This window comes from Ruditapes philippinarum, unplaced genomic scaffold (genome assembly GCF_026571515.1).
Source record: "Ruditapes philippinarum isolate M1 unplaced genomic scaffold, ASM2657151v2 ctg4260_1_1_1_1, whole genome shotgun sequence".
NCBI classification, from domain to species: Eukaryota; Metazoa; Mollusca; class Bivalvia; order Venerida; family Veneridae; genus Ruditapes; species Ruditapes philippinarum.
The window spans coordinates 1-24738 of NW_026861990.1; the positions used below are offsets into that span (position 1 = coordinate 1).

The following is a 24738-nucleotide window of genomic DNA, read 5'->3' on the forward strand; positions in this document are numbered from 1 at the left end:
GAGGTTTTTTTATTATTTAATAATTTTTTTGCGCGTGCATGTCAAACAATTGATAAGGTTATCAAAAATTTTATTTTTCCCTATTTTGAATACTTTATTTAAAATTGTTCGGGTTTTTAAATTAATTTCTGATTAAAAACGTATAACTTACTTATTATTCTTGTGAAAAAAATTCACTTTTTTTCTTGTTTTCCAAAACAACAGCAGGGGTTTTAATCAAAAAACCAGAATCGGTTTTTTCCCATTTTGGGGAATTTCCCGAAATCATAAAAATGGCACACTTTTGAATTTTTCCCCAAATTTGTTTTTCCCCAAGTTTTTTTGGTAAATAACGGGTTTTTTTGTCCCCCTGTCTAAAAACTTTGGAGTTTGCTGTAAATTTATGGAAAAAAATGTACATGTTACATTGAAATGATCAAAAGCGAAGTAAAAATATGTCGCTTGAAATGTACGGTTCTTTTCTGGACTGGATTCAAAGTGGTTTTTTTTTGTTACTGTAACGCCCATGCTTTTAAATCTGTACAACTTCAGATGAACTAAAGTTCCATAATACAAAGTTTTAAGTTTAAGCGTAATACTGTGTGAGTTCGTTTTCCGGGCTGGCCAACTAAAATCACTTAACAATCTTTAGGATGAAGCCAATTGTATGTGCGCCTACACACTTGTAACGTTTAAGAACCGTTGGACTAGGACATTTTCGGTATGTTGCACTTTCCTCCAAACTCTTAAAATGACTAATACTCATCTGGAGGACACTACCATAGTGGCAATCGGTGGAAAGTATATTTCAACACACACACGCGCGCGCGCGCACCAACACACACATACACACACACACACACACACACACAAACGCACGAAACCATTCTCTTATTTAATCGTCCGGTTAGTTCTATTTTTAGAGCGTTAGTCTGTGAATCACCGACTTTGTTCGTAGTGATTGTTCTGGGGTCAATAGCACAGTAACTCAGCTTTGACAAGTACAAAAGTTCAGTCCTAGCAACTTTTACTGATAAGCCATTGAAAGCCTTCCCAGGAACAGAAAATAATGAAAACGAAGATCAACAAAGCAAGGGACGTCCAAAGAAGACCAGTTATCTTAAAACGTTTCAAGTTTCATTTACTTTTTTTAAACAATGAAAAATGTCAGCATTTATGTGGCCGATAAGCTATAGCATACCCTGTCTCAAATTCCATGGAGGATTGACCGTGCTGTTAGATAGGATGATGATGATGAGGTACATTTTTTTATGTATTTATAAACCCTTGTATGAAATGGGGAAGTCATGCGTAATCCATAGATAACCAAGGCAACGGGGAACCGAAAAATTATTTTTACGAATCCCCCCGAAAATAATGGGTCTCGCAAAATTTTTTTTCTTTCCCCTATCCTCACTGTCCCCCTTAAACGATGTTTGAAAAATCGGTCCGATCCCGGGACCCTTTTGGGAAAATATATAGAAACTTAGGGTTTAATGGGGCCCCAAAAAAAAAAAATCAAACTTTTTTAAAACCAAGACGTAAAAAAGGGTTTGGGAAAAACCGCCAAAATATCTCCCAACCCACCGGGGTTATGACCGGACAGGTTTTGTTTTTTAAAAAATTTTCCTATCTAAATTATGCCCTTGTCCCAACCGAAAAAATTCAAAATCTGGACGGCCCCCGTTTTAGGTGACGAAAAAAAATTTAGTTTTTTTAAATAAAAATTTATTTTTTTTTCCACTGTTGTATGAACTAGAAAAGCTTATCCACACCCCTATAATCCTTTCCGGGAAATAAACCATCCCGGAAAAGGGCATAAAAATTTCTTACTTAAAAAAATTACAGCTTGCCCCCGGGCGGGTTTAAACCCTTTACACAGATTTTAGTAAAACCCCTAGTAATAGTAACACACAAAGGGGTTAAAGCAGCACCCCCCAATTTTTTCTTGTAATGTTCTTTGAAAATTTCAAAAAATAAAAATTTAAAAAAAGATTGTGGGGGCTAACCAAAAAAAAAATTTTTACATTTGGGAATCGTCACTTAAAACCCAAAATTACCAAAATTGTCAAATAGAAAAAAATTAGCCCTTACAAACTTTTGGAAACGCGTTAAAATAGGGGTATAAAATACTACAAAATAAAGGTCAAAAACCGCACATGACAAAACAGTAAAATTTGATTTTAAAATTTTTTCCCCTTTCCCAAAAATTTTAGTACTTTTTTCAAAAATTGTTTTTCTTGAAAATTTTGGCATCTGGGGCGTGCAGCTTTTAAACGCCATTTCTTTTTGTGTTTGTAAAATTTCTCTCTACTTTGTGTAAAGGGAAATAGTCCAGTTTTCTCCCTTTTCTAAGCGCCATTTGAATACTGGATTTTATTTTCAGTTTGTCTGTAAGATTTTGATACAACAAGAGAACATTCTTTTCTTTGTAATTCTGTGTTTGCATACATCAATGATAACTACAAACATTCAAATGCTGATTGAAATTTGATATATCGATATTCTCAGCTTTCGACTATATTGTTGCAAAATTTGACATCGATGACAGTCCAATTTATTTAACTCATTAACAGTCTCGATCAAACAATAAAAAGATCAAAATGTTCAGCAATGCCTATAGGCTTAAATGTAAAGACGTTAATCAATGGTACGTATGGTCAATGTTACGTTAAAGTCCAAGAAGAAGGTTCAACTAATGCTAGCTGCTTTAAGTAGTTAATAATCTGTTTAAGATCGATAAGATGGAGGTCAGTACTCTTCAGGTTTCTGACGGGGTGTGGTCATTTTCTTTAAACATTTTTTTTTACAGAAAAAAAGGTTAATTTTACATTGAACATTGAATGGCGGTCATTAATTCTATGGGGTCACCTACTTTGTTACACCTGTATTGGACTGGGATATTGTCACATGGGAAAGTCAAGAAAAGTAATCACAAATAAACAAATAAACGAATGGAAAGTAAAAAAGCAAAACTTATTATGCTTTACATAATTTCGGAAGTCGTGAAGTTCTTTTAACCTTGGATCGTCAACATATCTACCAAAATACTGTCCTAAAGAATGAAGTATCTCTCTGCATGGGTGGTTCTTTTTTATTCTTCTATGATGTGTATTATTCTATTACGTTTAATGTTGTTCTTCCATAAGTTTCTGGTCTCGAAAATTGTTCTGTGCATTTAATTTTTACGGGACATGTTTCTCCAAAGCTTCTATTCTTTTAGCTTTCTTGTAAAACTGAAATTATGATGCTGAGCCAGATTGGCACGTGCGCGTGTTTATAGGTTGTTAGCAGAAAGATCTGTTTTGTAAAAAAGAAGGACAGCCCATTTTTTGTTGAGAATTCACGAGATAAATTACGATGTAAACTTCCCCATGAGGTATATTATGTTGCCAACAGTAATTGGGATTAAACAGCCATTTTTTGTTGAGAACTTCCACGAGCAGAATTAAATCTGCGGACGAGGCACGTGGCATATATAATATTGTCATGTTTTCAAATTGGGACTTCCCTTGATCCGAATTATTAAGCAGACGAGCACTTTGATGTTTTACAACACCAGTAGACGATTTGTTGAAATGCGAATCAATAGTTTATTTTTCTGTCAAAGCTAGTCTGGATAGACGACTATTTGTGCGTTCCACGTGATATGCAGACGAATTTTTGTGACCACCCGCGTGCCTGTGATCGTCATTAGCTTGAGACAAGTTGTTGAAAAGACGAGCTTGTACATATGTTTCATTGTCTGCAGACGGTAATGTTACTAGTAAAAGTAAAAAACGTAGTCCGTCTCCGAATTTTATACATGTACGTGGAATATATTGTGTTTCCTTTGATGTGTATCTGGGTTATGTATAACCAAAATACATTGCTGAATAGTATCCCAAAAACGAAATACTTTTAAGGTTATTTTTATTGATAAGATTTTTAAAATCCTTTTTCTTGTCACATTTAAACATCGAGGCTTTTCCGTTTTCATTATATTTTTTATTCACTATACATAGATCCATTTTTATTTTTACTATGCGTTCACGTTCTACATGAACAAAAAGATTGGTATCCTATTAAACATTTTTAACTGAATGTTCAACCTAGTTGTATGGTAGAGGTCACGAGAATAAAAAATATATACATTGTCCCGTATATAATTATATTGGGTTAGATGTACATCGTTAATCTTTAAAAAAAAATCAAGTAATGAGTTTGTCATTGATTATTATATAGCCAGCCAATTCTGCTGCTTTTGAAGATATATTGTTATAGTTTACTGACTAATTGATATGCGGCACTGGCTTTTTTAATCAATTACAGATATTTATATTTTTTCTCTTAACGTGACATTAGACGCGCCATGTTTTTGTATGGAAGGGAATATCCGCAAAATCAAATACAATTCCATTCATGTAAATTACTTATTCTTACATGTAAAATACATTGATTTAAATTTGAATTAATATTTTAATATTCTTTGTCCCTATTTCTAATTTCTGTGTCCCATTTTTCTAATTTTTTGTATGTAAACACCCCTTTTAAAACTGCATGCTTCAATGGCCAACTATTTTAAAGAAAATTTAAACTTTTAAAAAAAAGTAAATTTAAAATCTTAAAAAAAGTAAAAAATATTCAAAAATTTTGCTTAAAATTTTTTCTGTTTTGGGGCGTTTAATGTTTTACCTTTAAAGCGTAAAAAATTTTTTATTTTTTGGGAAAAATTTATTGTTTCCCTTTTCATTGTGAAATTACTTTTTTTTACTTCAAAAAAATTTTTAAATTTTAAATACCTTTTTTAAAAAAATTTGGGGCATAAACAAAAGCATGAACCCTTGGGGCATCCCGGGTTTTAAATAGGGAAAAAATTAAATGCTGCGAATATCCGACATAAATTATTCTATGTGCCAATTTCTTAACCAAATATTCATGTTTGTAAATTGTTTGTTCTTATAAAATCAATCTTGTTATTTAAAACGCATATAATAATTGTCAAAATGTGTTTTACAACTCGAAGATGTAATTGTTTTAACTTCCAATAGTTATTGTTTATAATTCAATGTTTCTGTCAACAAAGAATATAATGTATTTCAAAACATAAAAGTTAAGTTTGATGAAAATTGAAATTTGAAGTTAAGAATTTAGCATGTGATGGGACTTTACGACAATGTGATATAAATAGCTTACGAGGTTCCTCTTACAGAACGCATCGTAAGGGTACGTGGGATCAGTGTAAATCTTAACGGTTGAGATGTGCGTAACCCCCAACATCCGATCAGACTATCGGATGCAAATTAACCCTCTCTCTACATTGTTTTATCAGTGATAGACGTCCAGCTATTCTGATTCAGTGTAGTATATCTAAAAATAGCTGAAGCAGACGATGGGTTTTTACACAAAAATAAATCTAACTATAATAATCACATGTCTGTATGTAGATTTTTATTGCATTTCTCTCGAAGAGTCAACAAAATTTAACAAAATTTCTGACCACCAGTTGTATGTTTTTCGTTTTAGGACTTTAGTTTTAACTATTCTCCTTGATGTCAAAGGGTCAGTTATATCCTTCTCTGATGTCACTTTTCTGTTTACATGTTCATTCCAGTCAAGTGTTGCAATATTTGTTCTAAACCTGTACACTTTTTCCGAAAAGTTTATTCGTTTTGTCATGATATTGCAACAATGCATTATTGAAACTTTCTACATAATATGTATCCATGCAATGTACATAATCTTTTGCAGTTTTATAGATTTGAATGTTTGTAAGAACAGTTGTCAAAAAGTTTTTCAGCTTTTGGGTCAGTAATTATAATTTTGCTACTTTCATAATTTCTGTCTGTTTTGCATCTGGATGTTTCATGACAATTCTTATGGTTGCCTTTATAATGTTCAACAATGTTTAGTATGCTAGTTTTTAGGTTTTCTTCATTACCATCACAGTTTTTTCATGGCCCAGTAAGACATGCGTTTTGATGCTGGCAGCTTTGTCTGATAATTCTTGGTGCCAAGTTTAACCTTCTTTATATTTTGGACCTGAACAAACAGTTTTGACTTGTTTTGTGAGGTTTTTTGTTCCATGCCAGGTATCATTCGTTGATGTTGTTCCCACTGCGTTCTGTTTTGATAAATTTGTTAACACTTGCATTTTTGTCATGGCAATGTAGTCTTACTTGTATGCTTTTGTCTTTGTATATATACCTATCAAAATAATCATATAATTTTTGGGTTCCTATTAGTTCGTGTTTTTGAGATGACTGTGAATCTTTTTTTTGTTACATGTACAGTTTTAAGGACTCGGTGTGTATTTGCTCCTATACACACAACATCTGTGTGGTATGAATTCTTTCTTGTGCCATATCGTGCATCAGTCAAAATGTCAATAAATTCCTCTCCTGCATTTTGATTGTATTTCTGACTTTATTGCAAGATCACATGCTTCTTCTGTCATTTCACCTACAACATTGCTGTATTTTGAAAACACTTCGTTAATGTAGCTTTCTCCAAGACAGCCTATACCAGCAGCAGATGACAATCTATTAAACTGATTAGGAAGTATTCCTGACACGAAATATCCATGCAGCATTCTTAAATTAGTCAAATATTTTCTGTCCCAAGTATTGACTGCTATTCCATGTCAAAACTATGTTCGCTTTTGCATGTAAATTTTAGGACACCCCACATGTCCAAAGTAATTGGTAGATGATAAAATGAGCTGTTCCTCACAAGATTTTGAGTGACTTACAACACGCTTTATTAAATTATTATTGTTGCTTGAAGATGTAAGAAAGAACTGTTCTTCACCATAGTCATCTTCATCAATGCTTTGAAACGAAGTATCGTAATAGCTGTCACTCTTTTGTTTCTCTTGGCTCTCAGATGTTGATTGATTGGTCTCAATATATCGAGCCTTGTACGAACTAAAAACTTCTAAAAATAACTGTTTTGATGTTACATTGTTAGGATTTCCCTCACCTAAAATGTGATTTTATATCTCTAACAAAGTCCATAATATCCTGCTTTTTCCTGCTCATTTTGACACATGAATCCAATTTTGCCTTCAATAAAATTTTTTTTCTTCTTTCCTGATTTCGTTTTTTTAACAGAAATTGGATTATCCTTATAATATTTTCTCTTTTGACCTTTATCCTCCATTTTTCCATATACAATGTGTTTAGTTATTTAGAATGCTTTTTGATATATTATTTAGACTATTCAGAAAGTGTATTGTCCTGCTGCTATCAGCAGAGATAAACAAAATATAACATTTCTGTGTTTAATTGGCACACAGCACTACTATACAAGGGGGGTGACAGGTATTGTAAGGTCTTGTTTTTAATACATCATCTAATTAGTGCAGAGTTTCTAAAACGGGCAATATAAAAAAAATCTTTACTTTCAAAGTTGATATCATTAGGTTATAAACATAATGATATTAAATAATAAACATGACTTCATGTGTACCCTCCATACCTTACATATTTTGTATCTACTATATTTTTAGAAGTCAGTTTAGGTGGGAATATTTTTTTTATTGTGCTGGGAAAATATTTTTGCTTTGTGCTTTCATTGATAACTTGTGTTTTTAATCTTAATGGATACGTTTTTTTTTGTCGTTACTGGTCACTGAAGAGCAAAAACTTACAATCGAAGCTCTTTTCAACCACAATAATTGGGATTTTATAACAGTTTCACCAACAAAGGAGAGAAATGAGGTCACTGACGAAGCTCACAACATATCAGAGGAAACTGGACATATAGATAGCACTGACAAAGAGACAGCTGGAACAAGTACTGATACAAGGCAAAGATCAGTGGAAAATAGAGAATCAGTTTCTGATTCTGATTCCACAGATACAGATGATAGTTCATGTGAATACTGTTTTTGTTCTCCTTGTGTGTAACTGTGAATGAACAGTCCTGGATGGGAAAGGGGTCAAGGCCAAAAACCAACAAATAGGATTTCAAGAAAAATCAGATACAAAAAGTTTTGGTCAATGTTGGAAAGAAGAAATGCTTGGCGTAAAAGAAAGTACCTGAGAAAAAAAGCTCGACTTCTTGGAAGAAATGATGAGAGCACTGTTTTTGTCCAACGAGACATAATGCCCAATTGTGTTTTAAACTTAGTAAGGGAAAGGTATCCTAATCCACCAGGACAACCCTACACTGGACACTATTGGTGACCTTAGCCATTAAAATTGAAAAAGTACAATTTATTACTTGAATATAATGTACTGTAAATTTGATAACTTACAAGAGTGAGAAATACAAACCAAGAGTAAAAAGTTTTTTTTTGTTTCTTTTCATTGTGAAATTTACTGGATTTATGCACTTTTAATAAAATAAACTACAATTAGTAAGATTCAAATTTGGATTTTATGGCAAAACTCAGAAAAACTGTTATATCAAGTAAGTAACACATTGATGTCCATATTGCATGTGCATGGATTGCCATGTGATCACATTGCTTTGTTTACAAACAATGTGGTCACATGGTTATTTACATAATAAACTCCTCCCCTTAGTTCAAATTTGAATTTCTGTTATCAATTGTTTTGAAATTATAAGAACCTATTTCTTCATACATTTTCAAAATTCTTATCTAAACTGATAAATAAATAACTAAGCTTCATTTAGGAATTTTTTCTTTGGTAAAAACACTGTTAAACTGCAAATATTTTAAAAAATCTGTCCCTGAGCTGAAAACAGTTAAAAAATCAAGGGAAACCACCCACCAGCCATTACCTCCCTTTTATACCTAGGTTGGGTCTTTAAGCCGCAAGTATCGTATATCTGTCTAACAATGGTCATATGAAGTGGCGAGTTATATGTTGAATTTGAACGACACATTTTTTTTTAAAAATTGCATGCATATAATACTGCTCGAAAACAATCGGCCATTTATAAAGGTGTTTAACTCTTTTTTTTCTGTGCATATTTAGACTGATATATAATACTTTAGTTGCAAAGAAAATTTAGCACTTGGTTACTGAAAAGCCTGTATGCTTACTTGATCACAATATTGGCATTGTTCAAACGAACAAATTGACTTTGAGTATATTTTTACATCAAAATATCTCAGCATTGGTCAACTAGAAAGTCTTATTATTTTACGAACCTGATCGAATTTGAAGGCAACAAAATTGATATCATAAAAGTACATACATTTAATTTTGTAAACATTTATATCAAGTACATATCAAACAAAAAAATATAAAGTAATTCTTTGTACAAACTCCTCATTGATATAATTTATGATTTTATTCGAGGGCTTTTTTTGCTCATTGCTTTTTTACATGTATCATCTATATTACATTCTCTTCATCCGTTTCAGGTACGGGTTGAAGATTCGATTTATCACGGCTGGAGACGTGTTTAAACCCGATACCTTTGATTCCTGAATCATATGTAGATACACATTGAATGTGAATCATTCCTGTGCCACTAGTAACAAGTTCCTTGTTTGCACTGCATGTGGCTTTAAGTTCTAATTCATTGCTACAGCTGTATCTGATGCTGATATTAACAATATACGGAGCGCTCCTTTTCTCTAAAAATAAAGGTTTTGTTAGATTTACTTCAGTATCTGTTGCATTAAATTGCTGCACTTTGAATTCCTCTCCAACGCCAATGTCATTGACACTGATACTTCCCGAAAGGAAAAAACATAAATTCATCGGTAATTCGAACCGACAAATTTATACATATCGGTAACGTAGTAATTCCGATGTCTCGGACGATCGAGGGTTGAAATTCTTAAGACTTTCTTCCGAAAGAAAGAATCGAAATCAATTGTCGCATCCTTAAAGGAATTGCCGTGACGGACTTCCCCAGCAAAATTACTTGTGTTCCCTTCATCAGTATAGATATCTTGCGTGTTGACCAAATACGGATTGATTTCACCAAGATCAAGACGAGACAAGAAGGCACTTTTAAGCATAGTAATTTCGAAAGAAATATGAAGATTTTTGAAGTATCTTGTTTCTCCATCTTGGTTATTTACATTCACTGTTTCAAGTTCTGGTACTCTTGCTATGCATGAGTTAGTAGTAACGGATATATTTTCGGCTTTGTTAATAAATGCCGCAATATCTGCATATTCTTCAACAGAAAAATATCCCTTTCTGCTTACTGACTCGCGCAACGTTTGAGAAGACATTGTGGGCAGTCTCAAAAAGTAAAACGATTCTCCGATACGTTTACGTATATCTGTACCGCTCACTGCCACATCTTTCTCTCCCAATTTTCTGCGTGCCCAACTTTCCACTGCTTCTAAAATGTATTCTTCCTCAACATAAAGTGTATCCCCTTTAAGAATATATAAAAGACAATCTTCAGATATGTTCATGAAACTTTCCGTTTGTATAACGTCTTGTGCGTGACTATCAATAAAGGAACAACATGCGTCTCTCAGGCCATACAGGTTGTAAAACCTTGCTAACGTCAGAGTTTCACATACATTACTTGCTGTTAATACAGTTTTTAAAAACTCTGAACATAACATAACAAGATTTGTCACCTGGTAATAATGAGCCATTTCCAAAACTGCAAAAGCAGTACCTTCTGTTAACGTAATCGAGTCACTGTATATGTACCTGTGAAAGACAAACAGATTATGTTAATGTTGTTTTTTTTAAATCATTCATTATTAACTTGGCACCAAAGTATGATCAAAATATTCACAGACTATATAGAATAATACATTTTTTTTTAGAAAAAATATAATATTGTGATCTTAAATAACAACAACAATACCAAACAAGAGGGCCATGATGGCCCTAGATCGCTCACCTGACTTATCAAACTCATCCAAACAATTACCTAGACAAGCATTCTGACCAAGTCTCATGACAGGTGAGTCAAAAATGTGACCACTACAGTGTTAACAAGGATTATCCATATTTGAGCAGTGCGACCTAGTTTTTTACCCAGGTGACACATATTCAAACTTGACCTAGAAATCATCAAAACAAACTTTCAGACCAATTTCCAGGATACTTGGATCAAAACAGTAGCAACTAGTGTTAACAAAATTTTTCTATTTTTAGCTCCGGTGACCTAGTTTCACATGCGATTTCGAACTCATCCAAGCAATTACCTAGACAAGCATCCTGACCAAGTTTGATGATAATTGAGTCGAAAATTTGACCACTAGAATGTTAACAAGGTTTTTCCATATTTGGGCGGTGTGACCTAGTTTTTCATCCAAGATGACCCATGTTCGATCTTGACTTAGAAATCATCAAAACAAACTTTCAGACCAATTAACAGAATATTTGGATCACAACAGTAGCCACTAGAGTGTTAACAAGATTTTTCTATTTTTAGCTCCTGTGACCTAGTTTTTCATCCGAGATGTCCCATGTTCGATTTATTCCCAGCAATGACCTAGACAAGTTTCCTGACCAAGTTTGATGACAATTGAGTCAAAATTGTGACCACTAGAGTGTTAACAAGGTTTTTCTATTTTTAGCTCCTGTGACCTAGTTTTTCATCCGAGATGACCCATGTTCGAACTCATTCAAGCAATTGACTGGACAAGCATTCTGACCAAGTTTGATGATGATTGGTTCAAAAATGTGACCACTAGAGTGTTCACAAGGTTTTTCTATTTATAGCTCCTGTGACCTACTTTTTCATCCGAGATGACCCATGTTCAAACTCATTCAAGCTATCAACTAGATAAGCATCCTGACCAAGTTTGATGATGATTGATGCAAAAATGTGACCGCTACAGTGTTAACAAGGTTTTTCTATTTATAGCTCCGGTGACCTAGTTTTTCATCCGAGATGACCCATATTCGAAGTCATCCGAGCTATTATCTAAACAAGCATCCTGACCAAGTTTGATGATGATTGGGTCAAAAATGTGACCACTAGAGTGTTCACAAGGTTTTTCTATTTTTAGCTCCTGTGACCTAGTTTTTCATCAGAGATGACCCATGTTCGAACTCATCCAAGCAATTGACTAGACAAGCATTCTGACCAAGTTTGATGATGATTGGTTCAAAAATGTGACCACTAGAGTGTTCACAAGGTTTTTCTATTTATAGCTCCTGTGACCTACTTTTTCATCCGAGATGACCCATGTTCAAACTCATCCGAGCTATCACCTAGACAAACATCCTGACCAAGTTTGATGATGATTGAATCAAAAATGTGACCTCTAGAGTGTTCACAAGGTTTTTCTATTTTTAGCTCTTGTGACCTAGTTTTTCATCCGAGATGACCCATGTTCGAACTCATTTGAGCTTTCAACTAGATAAGCATCCTGACCAAGTTTGATGATGATTGAGGCAAAAATGCGACCGCTAGAGTGTTCACAAGCAATTGTGGACGTACGACGGACGACGGACATTCACCAATCCTAAAAGTGACAAAATATTTAGGTTCTTACACAAGGAAGAAAAATAAGATGTTCTTACACAAGGAAGAAAAATAAGGTGTTCTTAAACAGTGAGAAAAAATGATATTTTCTTACTCAAGAAAGGAAAAAGTTCTTACACATTCTTACACAAGGAAGAAAATTAAGATGTTCTTACACAACGAAGAACAAAAAAAGAAGTCGAACTTACACAAGGAAAAAAGTTCGTACAGAAGGAAGAAAAATAAGTAGTTCTTGCGCAAGGAAGAAAAAAATAAAAAGTTCTTAGACATGGAAGAAAAATAAAATGTTCTTACACAAGTAAGAAAAAGTTCTTGCACAAGGAAAAAAGAAGTTCTTAGACAAGGAAGAAAAAGAAAGTTCTTACAAAAGGAAAAAAAGTTCTTACACATAGAAAAAAGTTCTTACACAAGGAAGAAAATAAGGAAGTTCTTACACAAGGAAAAACAAACAAAAAAAAGTTCTTACACAAGGAAAAACAAAAAAGGAAGTTCTTACACAAGGAAGAACACCAGGAAAAAAGAAGTTCTTCCACAAGGACGAAAAGGAGAAGTTCCTACTCAAGAAAGAAAAATAAGTAAGAAATATGATGTTCTCATATAAATGAGAACAAAAAAGAAGTTCTTACACACGGGAGAAAAATGAAAAGTTCTTACACAAGGAATAAATGTAGAATTTCTTTCTCTCTATCTTTAAGCTCTACTACATCTGTTGTGTCAGCACAGGGACCAAAGAACATCGCCTGAAATACGGAACTTCTAGATGCAAGCACATTTTTGTGTGCTTTAATCACTTCCTCCCCTTTGTCATGATCCATACATTTAAATACGACGTCTGTCCAGAGACCCTGTTGAAACATTTCCAACATGCATTGTCCTAGATTCTTTCCGTCTTGCCAGTATTTCCTTACTTCATGCATAACACACTCTTTGCTAGCATCTGCCATCCAAATTATTATTAAAACTGGTACTGTTAAACTAAATTAAATGCTTGACATTTTAATGTAGTGACTGTACTTTAAAATGTATCCGCGTCATCATCCCCATGTAGTTCTGCTATCAATCTGTAATAACATATATTTCTTTTAGATTTATTTACTGAATCTGAAACAAAATTGTATTGGACACTACAAAAACTTATCTAAATATTGAAAACAAGAAAAGGCGGAAAACGAAACATAAAGATTACACAAACCACGTACTGTACTAGAAGTTTGCTTAAAAATCGATTCGAACGTAAACAGTATCCTTTGATGACAATAATAAAATACAATACTGTTAGTGTAATAGTGTTAAATATCCAAAGATGTACATGTATTGTTGTTTAATGCACGTTTTGTCTCGATACGCATGAGTACAAAAACGAACATATTATGTTTAATAGAGCTAATTCAGTTGTGATTTGAAATTTTCTTTATCAAAAAGTGTGCGGAAAAAGACAATTTTAGTAAAATAAAACTCTTGCTAAAAGATACATAAACCTACTTACTTTATTATTTACTTCCTTCTAATGTTAAAAACTCAGTAAGACGTGACGATATTGAACTTCGCCTAGAAGTCCAAAGCATTCAGAATGTACAATGGGCGCAGACATCTTATTTTGTTTTACGTCAAACAGTATCTAGTAGCAGACGACAGAAATCATTGAACAGACGTAGCAAAGTTTAGTAACAAAATATGTTATTCCTCATCATACATTTTATTTCAAGTATAATCTAAATGCTTTGTTTTGCTTGTTTTAATTATTTCTTCTGTTCGTGTAATTACATAGTACAGGACTCATCCGTCTAATCGGACGAGTCCATATGTTTTATTTATGACATGCAGAAATGAATAACATAAACACTAAATAAGCCATTCTTTAGAATTACTTTTTGATTAAAATTTTACATCACTTACACTTCAGTATTTATATATGGATAAAGAGTTAAAACTAGCTAAATATATAAACAAAAAAACAACAACAACAAAAAAACCCACACACATTCAATGGGGCAATTTTTAATTCACCAGTACATATATTTCGATCTACTAAGAGTACGTACTAAGGCTAATTTACTCAGTATTATGAAGACTCTACAATGACAAAGAGTAATCTGACAAAAAGCGTATGCACGACCCGGAGAATATAGTCTAAGACATTATGTTGACAAATTGCCTAGAGGCATTCAGTGTTGTTTTAGGCTAGGGTGTCTGGGAGGAGGCTTTAGCCCCTTTAGCCGCCACCGGTGGAATCGGGCCTGGAAAAGCACCATTTAGTCTATTTTAAGGTTTAATTGTCCGGTCTGTTATATAACCTCTTGCACAACATTGTTAATTTATTTATCGGTTACGACAATCAATCTCCCGTAAGTCAGTATCATGTTTGTACATGTCTTTCAATCATAGGGCTCTGAGAGATATTGGAAATAAATGCTCATTCGGCAACACCAACATTTATGCCTACGATTTTGTTTCGAACTTTACTAAGCTATTATCAATAAATCACTAAATTTGTTATATTACCTTGAATGACAGCAAATTTGGATTCGCAAGCCACCGGAAGCGACGTGGTGGCATTTCTCACCAAACCCCCTACCTACACAGTGGCCCTCTTTGCTTCGCTGAAGCGGATTCGATCAAATCACTGGGTGGGGTTAGTTTTCCCGAATGGTGATTACTTATCTTTCTTGGAGCAGTGACTGCTTAAATAATACTCAAAAACTTTTATCAAATGAGAAATAATTATTCATAATGGTATTTTATTACATTAGTTTTATTCCGCAACTATTTAAAGAAATAATAATGTTACAAACAGTTGTTTCATGTTTTCAATGATTTCCGAACTTGTCAACGCGTATTTCTAAGCTTGTCATGATTGTAAGGATTGGCATCAGATGTAGTCAATAAATATAAATTTTACACAATTTTTTGTATTTTGTTCAGCAAAAATAATTTCAATTGTATTCCATTATATTAATGGATTGTCAACATAAATTATCATCAACACCGTTTTAAGCCTGTTTTTTTTTAATTATTAAGGAAAACGTACCGTTTTTAATTTAGGATAATTTAATTTGCTAAGGTCGATGCGGTGATTACACATTCGGTTAGATAGTGAAAGGTCTCGGGTTGGAATCCCCGTCAAAGTAACATTTTTTGTGTCTTTTTAAGTAATAGTCTTTTTTTCTCAAGAAGTTTATAAAGATATACAAAGGAAAAGCATGGTAGTGTTTAAAAGCCAAAACATAAAAAACAGGGGAAAAAAACCACAAAATGATATTTTAATGCAAGTTGGAAACTCTAACGTCTTGTCAACGCGTAAATAAGTTCTACACGATTGTATGGTATCTATTCGCCCAACATTATGTTAAACTTTATTATTACTATTATTCATTTTGATTGAAAAATATGTAAATGGTGTACTTATTATTATTTTTTTTTATTTTTTTTTTATTTTGCTAAATTTAAAATGGTGTTTTATTTAGAGAAAGAATAAGAATAAAATCGATTTGACAGAACTAATAATTCCAAACCTCATTGTATATTTTGATTCAACTTTCAGAGTTATGAGTTAAAAGTGAGTGATTAAATAAATACTTTATAAGTGTTGAAATGTATGCATACGTTGCTTAAAGCAGATGGTCATATATATTATTAACAGTGACATTTTCTAATATTTCTACGCATGCTAACATAGATATTTCTAATCGATCGATCGAGCAGCAAATAAGTCACCATGTTCCCTTTAAAAAGGAATTTCCGAGCAGTATAACACATTATTTTCAAAATAAATTTGTGTCTAAGATAACAGATATTACGACATAAATTAGTTTATAATTATAATTAGCTTATGTTTGTAGGTTTCATTGACATGATGTCCGATCATAATTGCCAAACATGTACAATTCAATCATTCCTGTTGTTTTATGTCAAAACATTATTTGTTACTGCCAGTGTCACGTTTTAGCGTTTTTTATTATTCAATTTTATCCAACATTTTATCCACATTTTTGTGCAAAGGATGAGCGTACTACGTTTAATAATGATTTTCAACATTATTGAATAATAAAAACCGCTAAAACGTCCGTGATTAGGCGCAAGAAACAGCCTGGCAGTAACAAAAGTTATCATAAGAACTCTGGGACATCTTCAGAGTTATCACAAGAACTCCAGGACATTTGAAAAATCAGGTATAAATATTTAGCCGGGCCTTTCGGTTTGCAATTTTGCATTATAATTAGGTAATCATATATGTCACAGACGAAGACAAGAAATAAACAGGTCAATAGTCAAGACAAGACAAGACAATTTGTTTATTTAAGTCTCACTTTTATACATACATTAACAAATATAACAGTTTTAAAAGGAATACGTGTACAAAACCAATCTAAAAGAATTATCAGAGACTAAGAACATGCATGATCATAAATAAAATAAAACATTTAAAACAATATTAAAATATTCATAAAAGCTGAAATATGTGGAAGCAATAAAACTTATATTACAAATATAAAACAAACGCATACTAACTAATATTCAAACTCTGACTATGATACATGTGTACAAAGTAAAATTATCCCTTATATAATAACTTGCGCCTCGCACAAAATATATTAAAGCATGCTTTGGCTGAATATTTACAATATTTTCATTTGATAGCAAAATATGAATTTCTCATTATCACTATACTGTACATTAGAAATCTGTCATTAGTTTTATATATGTCGATATAAAGCGCCTCTCTTATTTGCGAATAAAGTGGGCATTTAAGAAGGACATCTAGCTCATCTTATATGTTAATACTATAATTCAAACATATTCTCTCATAAACTGTTAAAGCTTCATAGCGACCAGTCTCAATTTTTAGAGGAGCAACTCCACATCTAAATTTGGATAATGCGCCCCTATAATGCCTTTTTATTATTTCTGACTGTACATAGTATTCTGTTTTATTTCTTTCTTAAATAGTTTTTATTGTCTTAATTTGTTGCATTTTGTTTGTCCGCTAACACCATTTATTGAATTTATTCTCGTTAACCAATCTTTTTTGAAATCAAAAAACAGTTTGTCTTGCAATGAGTTCATAAAATTTGATCTCTCAGACTGACTATAGTATTTGTTTAATAACAAAGATATTTCAAGACACTTTTGTGTAGTTGTATCTATTTCATAGAACCAATTTTTTCAGTTTTTTTTTCGTATACTATACGACCGTTTAAATACATGATTCTAAAGTCTTGACGATGGCATATTATTTAACCTAAACCTAAACCAATGTCCGAGTGTAGATCGCCATTGTCTTATCCGAGGGGGGGAGCCATCCCATGCCGCCTGTAACTGCGTCGTTCGGAGTATGTTTGGCTACACCAAGGAAGAATCTGAAGGCATGATGGTGAACTGAGTTTATCGCTTAGTATTCTCTGGTTCCCCATATTGCTGCTCCGTAACTGATCACTGGCCACACAATACTGTCGAATAATTTAGTATAAACTGCATACGGCATTCCACCCATGAGTTTGAATTTACTGATAATGAGACCGAGAGCACGAATAACTGATTGCGCAACGCATTTTGCTATTTTGACGTAATCTAAAGTTTCAATCAGCATCAGTCCGAAATATTTATATTGCGCTACACAGTCTATTTCGTTACCATTGAAGATGAAATTGTACTCTGTTTTCTGAATGGGTTACGGAAATGCATGACTTAAGTTTGTCAACGTTTACACACATTCTGTTCTCAATACTAGATGGCAAGTTCATTCATTAGCGATTGAAGGTATGTTTCAATTTTAGCGATGAGCACCAAATCATCGGCGTATAAAAGTGACATATTTTTTCCCATCGACTTTTATTCCTATATTCATATGATCAAGCTTTACACTCAAGTCATTTATGTACATCTTGAAAGCCGTCGTAGACAGGAAACACCCCTGCTTTAAACCAATATCAATGTTTAACCACGCCATTGATAGGTGCGAATAGGCAAATAATTTGGAAATTTTGCTCTTTAAGCAAGAGGCGATGAAAAATGGACTATGAATTAGTTTTTGACACATAATACAATATGTTAGGCAAAGTTAATCAATAAAGTGTAATAAAGCACCTAAAACTCACTTTTCAAAGGTGAAAATTATCATTTTTGACGAGTGTTTTTGTAGTATATACAAATGTTACCGACTAACTCCGTGACACTTATCACAAGAACTCTTTGACAAGTTATCAGAACTTATAGAACTTCTCCCCTCGTGTAACAGTTCATCCCCCGTGATACATGTAACTCGCTTTACAGTTTTGATATATTAATAATGTCTCCCTGAACGCCCTAAATTTCTTCTTTTAACAATATTGGAAACTATATTCTACAGTCAATGTTTCACAACTGGACTTCATAGCTGAACAAAACACAGAAAATAATGAAGTGTACATACTTCTCTTTGATATAAAATATCCATCTGAAAATGGCATTTATAATAATGACGAATCCACGACAATCTGAGGCGTATATTTTTCGCAAAAATGAACAATTATAAAGTGCGCAGTGCTTTTCATTTTAAAAGAATTCTTTAACTACTAGTATCATATCAAATGTATTTATAATTCAATATCATAATTATTTGTCTTCTTCTTCTTTAGGCAAATTTAACACCGGTTCGTTGTTTTGATACGAAAGAAAATTAACCACTCAGGCCTACGGCCTTCGTGCATGTCAATTCCTAAGCACCAAAACTCGAAACCTGTGTTTAATAACCGATAGACACTTCTGAGACAGATATTATTTCTTCATTAACTCGCGTAGGTTGTAAATCGTCGTTGTTTTAACGATTTGAAAAGTTCTGAAAATCGATACGCTTTATTCCAAAGAGTCGTTTGCGCCTGTAACTTTTTATTGTTATCGTGCCATCTGTGTTATCATAGGTCGGGTTCTTGCAAGCGCCTGTTGTTTGGACTTGTATACCATTTCCACATTTATAGCTTAATGTCATTTCAACAAGATAAGGAGCTTTACTTTCTTTTAATACTAAAGGTTGGTCAAAATGTATGCTGTCTTCATTCTGTTGCTGTTGTTGGATTTCAAATACCTTCTTTAACTTTAAAGTCTTAATCTGCACACACACAGACAATGTCAAGTTCATGTTTGCTGGGAGATTTCCATCGTCTGATTTTGACTGCATAAAGACGCTACCATTGGGGCAATAGCTGTGAGATGGCCTCAACGTATATAATGTGAAAGTTCTAAGTAAGACGTCTTTTTTTACACATATCTCAAACACTATAGAAATTTGATCAGAGATTTCTTTGATACCATGTGTTATATGTGATATGATAGATTCCCTCTCAGGTATACGTACAATACACGAATTCGTAGCGACTCTGATGCCGTCAACGTTGTTGATGAAAGCGGATATATCAGAATATTCCTCTACAGACAAATATCCTTTTCTGCTAACGGACTCAACTAATGATTTATTTGTAAGAGTTGGAATTCTTAACTGGTAGAATGCTTGACCCATAATCTTACGAATGTTTGCACCATTCTGCTCAAGTCCTCTTTCATCCAGTTTTTTTCTTGACCATTTGTCCGCCGCTTCTATGATGTCTTCCTCTTTGACGTAGAATGTATCACCTTTTAAAATATATAATAGTGCTGCTTCCGATAAATCTAAGAAACCATTTGACTTAAGAACCGCTACATTATTGTCAATAAAGGAGCAGCAGATATCTCTGAGGCTTACGAGCTCATATAGTATTGCATGTGTTAGAATATCGCAAGCATTTGTCGGTGATAATATTGTGCAAAGAAAATCAGCACAGTATTGAACCAAGCATGAGACCTGATAGCAGTGCGCAGTTTCCATGAGTGAGAACACTATTTCCTCTGTAAGGTTGACAGTATCGCTGTAGATATATCTAAATAAAAATACTCAAATAAAGCATGTCACATATAAATAGCTCATATCAATTACAAAATCATCGTCACTTGCTATGTCAGACTCATGTTTATGTAGAGAACCCGGTATGTCTACGTGATATTTCGATGATAATTGTCATTTCAACTCTTGCCTAATATTGTGTTACATGGCGAAATAAACAGAGTTCGTTCTTTATGAGCTAATAATTTATTAATAAACTCTGAATATACATGTACTTTTATAAATACGAAAACAAAAGTGTCCTTGAAAGTTTGCAGTTTGAATTGAAATCAATACACAAAGCCAATGAGTAAATGTTTGAACGGAATTATACTATTTTTCCCGGTATTCTTCACTTATCTACTATCAAGTGTGACACGTTAGCCATTGCAACACATACATACCTCGAAACATTGAAAATACGAAATTACGATGGTGAGAAATCGAATTAACGAAACCACAATGATGTAAAGTCGAATGTACGATGGTAATAAGTTGAATCAGGAAACCACGATGGTCCTTATAATTTCGCGTTTTCATCATCATATTTTTGATCGTTCACCGTCGTGGTCGAAAATCCGAGGATGAAATTAAAGTCGAAAGTGTGATGGTTAAAGCACGAAATACTATCAACTGACTTTTCAACATCGTAGTTTCGTTATTTCGACTTTTCCCTGTTTTTCGTGTTTTCGTTTTTGGCTTGCAGCCACGCTGCAAGCCCATTTGTTTTGGAAAAGTTGTTCCGGTTAGGTGGTTTCCTGCTTACATTTGTTAGTGCATGATTGAACGAGAAACCAGCTGCAATCGTGCCAATCGCAACTTTTTGGCCCTTTCCGTCACTCTTCGGTTTAATGATTATAGCCGATGTAGTTCCGATTGCAATCGTGACAATTCGGGCGATTCCGTCATACTGCGGAATCAGACGAAGTAATATTACGGAAATCTAAGCTATTTTAGTTACTTCGGTAATCCCAATTTGTTTATATAAATAGGATTTCTATTTTTACTTGATTTATCGGTTTAAACCGTAATAAATTATAAACGAAATTGTTCCGTTTCAATTCTTTTTCAAGACGCAAAAGTTAGTTTCTTTTATAATTGTTTTTGTCTGTATTAGTTTTATACAATCAGGTACGTATATTAACATATATACCTGATACAATAGAGGATGGTTACTTCTCCAAAGGGTGGTCTTGCTTACCAAATCACACAGAATATAGTGCATGATCGAGTTATATTTAGATCTAATGAACGCAGTGAGGTAATCTAAAAATAGCCCATGCATATCATTAACCTTACCACGTTAGCGCATCGTATCTGTGGTCGTGTAACATAGTTGATACATGCTTATTAATTGGTACCACGTAACGAAGTATTTTAGTGCATTTACTTGTCCATAAAGATGCTATATAAATGAAATTAGCAACTGCCAAAAGGAATGATTTCTCTGGAAATGAAATGTGCACACTTGTTTCCTTTTCAGTATGATAGAATAGTTAGTATTTTTATGATTGATTATTTTCTTTATAAGTTTTATACAATAGAGAATAGATTTCAAATCGTTTTGACAAAAAATATTCGTTTTTACAAAAAAAAAAACTAAATAAACACTTTATGATATTCAAATACCGTAATTCAAAAAAAATTGTGATAATAAATTGAAACAAAAAAAAACAATTTTAAAGGGTTGGGATGAAGGCACAACTGTGCAAGCCTTTCCTTTTAAAAGGAAACTTTATTTCGAGTTATGTTTGTGTCGCGATGGGACACCGTAGGATTGCTATTTATCAGGTGGTGGGGAAACGTAAACGAATGATAAAATGGGTAGTATATAGGGAGCGAATACAAATGATGGAAATGGAGATAGGGGAACAAATACGAATGATGAAATTGGTGATAGAGAAACGAATACGAATGATAAAATTGGTGATAGGGAACGAATACGAAGGATGAAACGTGTGATGGGAACGAATACGAATGATGCAACGTGTGATGGGGAACAAATACGAATGATGAAACTGGTGATGGGGAACGAATATATACGAATGCTGCAATGGTTGATAAGGAAACGAATGCGAATATTGCAATGGTTGACAGGGGAACGAATACGAATGATGAAATGGTTGATAGTGGAGCGAAAATAAATTATGAAACTGGTGATAGGGAAACTAATACAAATATTGAAATTGCTGATAGGGGGCGAATACGAATTATGAAATTGGTGATAGGAAAACGAATACATGATTATTGATAATAACTGCAGAATTGTTGAGTATATATACACTTGATTACTTCCCATAATGTACTTAAATGCTGCATAATGAAAAGGTGATCACTGCAAGACATTGGGAGAACATGCATTAGACAGATGTGAAACTGCTTTTGAATAAGCCTTCAAGCGTTAACAAAGTCCTTTTCTTTTTTATGTCTACCTATATGTAGCAATCTGGCATGCATACAAAAGGGATTGATATCTATGTTTATTTTCTGCTTGCATTAAAGATTCGTTCATGTGTACTGCAATGCAATAGTGCAATCTGTAAAACCTTCAAAACGTTCTCACAAGCAAGTCGAGCAAATATTTTGTACCATGTAATAGAAAAAAATCATTAATTTATAAGATCTTTGCTAAAACTCTACTGATTCAGGAAAGAGTAATTTCTTTCAATTACCTCAGTAATGCTTGAAATATATCTGATTCGATATTTTTCACTTCCACAACGCTCTTTCCGTCAGCACATGGACCGAAGAACATAGCCTCAAAAACTGGGCTTCTTGCCGCTAGGACTATTTTATGCGCTTTTATGATTCCTTTTTTGCTATGATCTTTACACTGAAACTCTACATCTGTCCAGAGCCCTCTATCAAACATTTCACCCATACACGCCCCTACAGTCTTTCCTTGTCGCCAGTTGGCGTTCTGAAGTTGTGGTTGTTCTTTGGAATTTTCCATTTCGTTCCTGAATATTTTTTTATTCCATAAGAATGAATTAAAGTACGCAGACATTAATCATGATGAAGAGAAGGAACAATGAATAAAACATAATGATGACAAGATATTAGGATGAAACTTCGGATTAGAATATTACAGTTTTAAAGTCGTCATTTATTTAAATAATTGAAACATCGTGGTAAATTTGTGTCATGAAAAAGATTTACCTTACCTTAGAAGGTACGTACCACAATAACTAAGCAATGAAGAAATGTGTGCACTGTTTTTCTCAATAAAATCATATAAATCAATTGTTAAACTCACATGAATGTGACCTGAGATAACCTATTGTAGTCATATCACAAATCAAGACAATATCGGAATGTTTATGTGCTATCTTTATTGATCAGATAGATACTCGAATATGGTGTAAGTTTAGATCGTTGCTATCTGTATTTATATCATTTAAATATGTTGAAATTTGTTTGGTTGGTTTAAATTCATAACGGCACTGATATTAAAGGTATGTTTGCCGAATTTCTACTCTAACTGGTGAGACCTGGAAAACACACGAGTAATGAGACCTTCCATGCATAATTTCAGTCACGAATGAGCACATCCGGTAAGTAATCCTTACCGAACGATCGTCCCTTCCCCAGTTCTTACATACTTTAATGGCAGAGCCATCTTTTGTCTGATATAAAAAAATCTTATTCAAATTGTTCACAAATGTGTTCCTATTCTTAAACAGGAGATGTTTCAGCTCCTACTACTTAACAATCAAATACATAGATCCAGTTATCTTAATGCGATACCATAACTTACTGTAAGAGTGTGCATGTTTCAACGACTTTCTGATAACTTGTCTATTCAGGCGTAATTAATTCTGCCTCGTATGTCAGTTGATTTATTCTGTGTCGGTTTAATATGATCATTTTATGCTTTGTCCGATACATTTCTTGTAATGACATACATAGTGAAGAAATTAAAAATTGAAATAACGCTTTTAAATATCAACTCATCCTTTAACACTGAAAAATATTTAAAATACAAAAAAAATGTTTACTTTATATCGTTACTTCATCAAATATCCAGCAAATGATTGCTTTAGTCCTACTTAAAATAGACAAAAAACTTTAATTTGTGTATATATATGCATTGAGATTTGAGAATGGGTGTTTTTTTTAAATTTATTTCATTATGTAAAACCAGAGATGTAGATAACAGAGATAAGCAGCTCCTGTATACTCCATTGAAATATCACTCATGTCTATCAAAAAGTGAAAAATTACTTTTATATAATACACCATTTATCTATTGCTGCATGTTAAAATATTGGTAACGTTCCATGCCTTTCACTTAGAAAAATCATAGCAGAACGTACATACCCACTGAAACAGTTTTTTTCGTCATATAAATAGTTTTGTAGCAAAAAATTAATATGTAATTATCTTTTAAAATTGATGTATTATTTTATTTAAAATGGAACTGTAAATGTTTTTTACCTGCAGCCATAGACAAATGCATAAGCATTTCAGAAAATGTATTATTTTACTGTTTTTGG

General features: G+C 33.2%; 2 protein-coding genes across 4 annotated transcripts; both read right to left on the reverse strand.

Moving 5' to 3' along the window:
- Positions 1 to 9113: 9113 nt before the first annotated feature.
- LOC132717552 (BTB/POZ domain-containing protein 3-like) lies at positions 9114 to 13968 on the reverse strand. Of its 2 annotated transcripts, none has more exons than XM_060701039.1 (3): positions 13838 to 13968; positions 13006 to 13412; positions 9114 to 10559 (listed from the first exon to the last, which is right to left on the reverse strand). In XM_060701039.1, exons 2-3 carry the CDS (start codon positions 13293 to 13295, stop codon positions 9638 to 9640), a joined length of 1212 nt encoding a protein of 403 aa, XP_060557022.1. In that variant the 5' UTR covers positions 13296 to 13412; positions 13838 to 13968; the 3' UTR covers positions 9114 to 9637. The 2 variants fall into 2 exon arrangements, with proteins under 2 accessions (XP_060557022.1, XP_060557023.1); XM_060701040.1 differs by lacking the exon at positions 13838 to 13968 and adding an exon at positions 13551 to 13765.
- Positions 13969 to 18333: 4365 nt separating this feature from the next.
- On the reverse strand, positions 18334 to 24150 carry LOC132717550 (BTB/POZ domain-containing protein 3-like). 2 transcript variants are annotated; one of them, XM_060701038.1, is made up of 3 exons: positions 24000 to 24150; positions 22915 to 23202; positions 18334 to 20240 (listed from the first exon to the last, which is right to left on the reverse strand). In XM_060701038.1, the coding sequence occupies exons 2-3, from the start codon at positions 23193 to 23195 to the stop codon at positions 19148 to 19150; spliced, it is 1374 nt and encodes a 457-aa protein (XP_060557021.1). In that variant the 5' UTR covers positions 23196 to 23202; positions 24000 to 24150; the 3' UTR covers positions 18334 to 19147. The 2 variants fall into 2 exon arrangements, with proteins under 2 accessions (XP_060557021.1, XP_060557019.1); XM_060701036.1 differs by lacking the exon at positions 24000 to 24150 and having other exon boundaries at positions 22915 to 23513.
- Between the last annotated feature and the right edge of the window lie 588 nt (positions 24151 to 24738).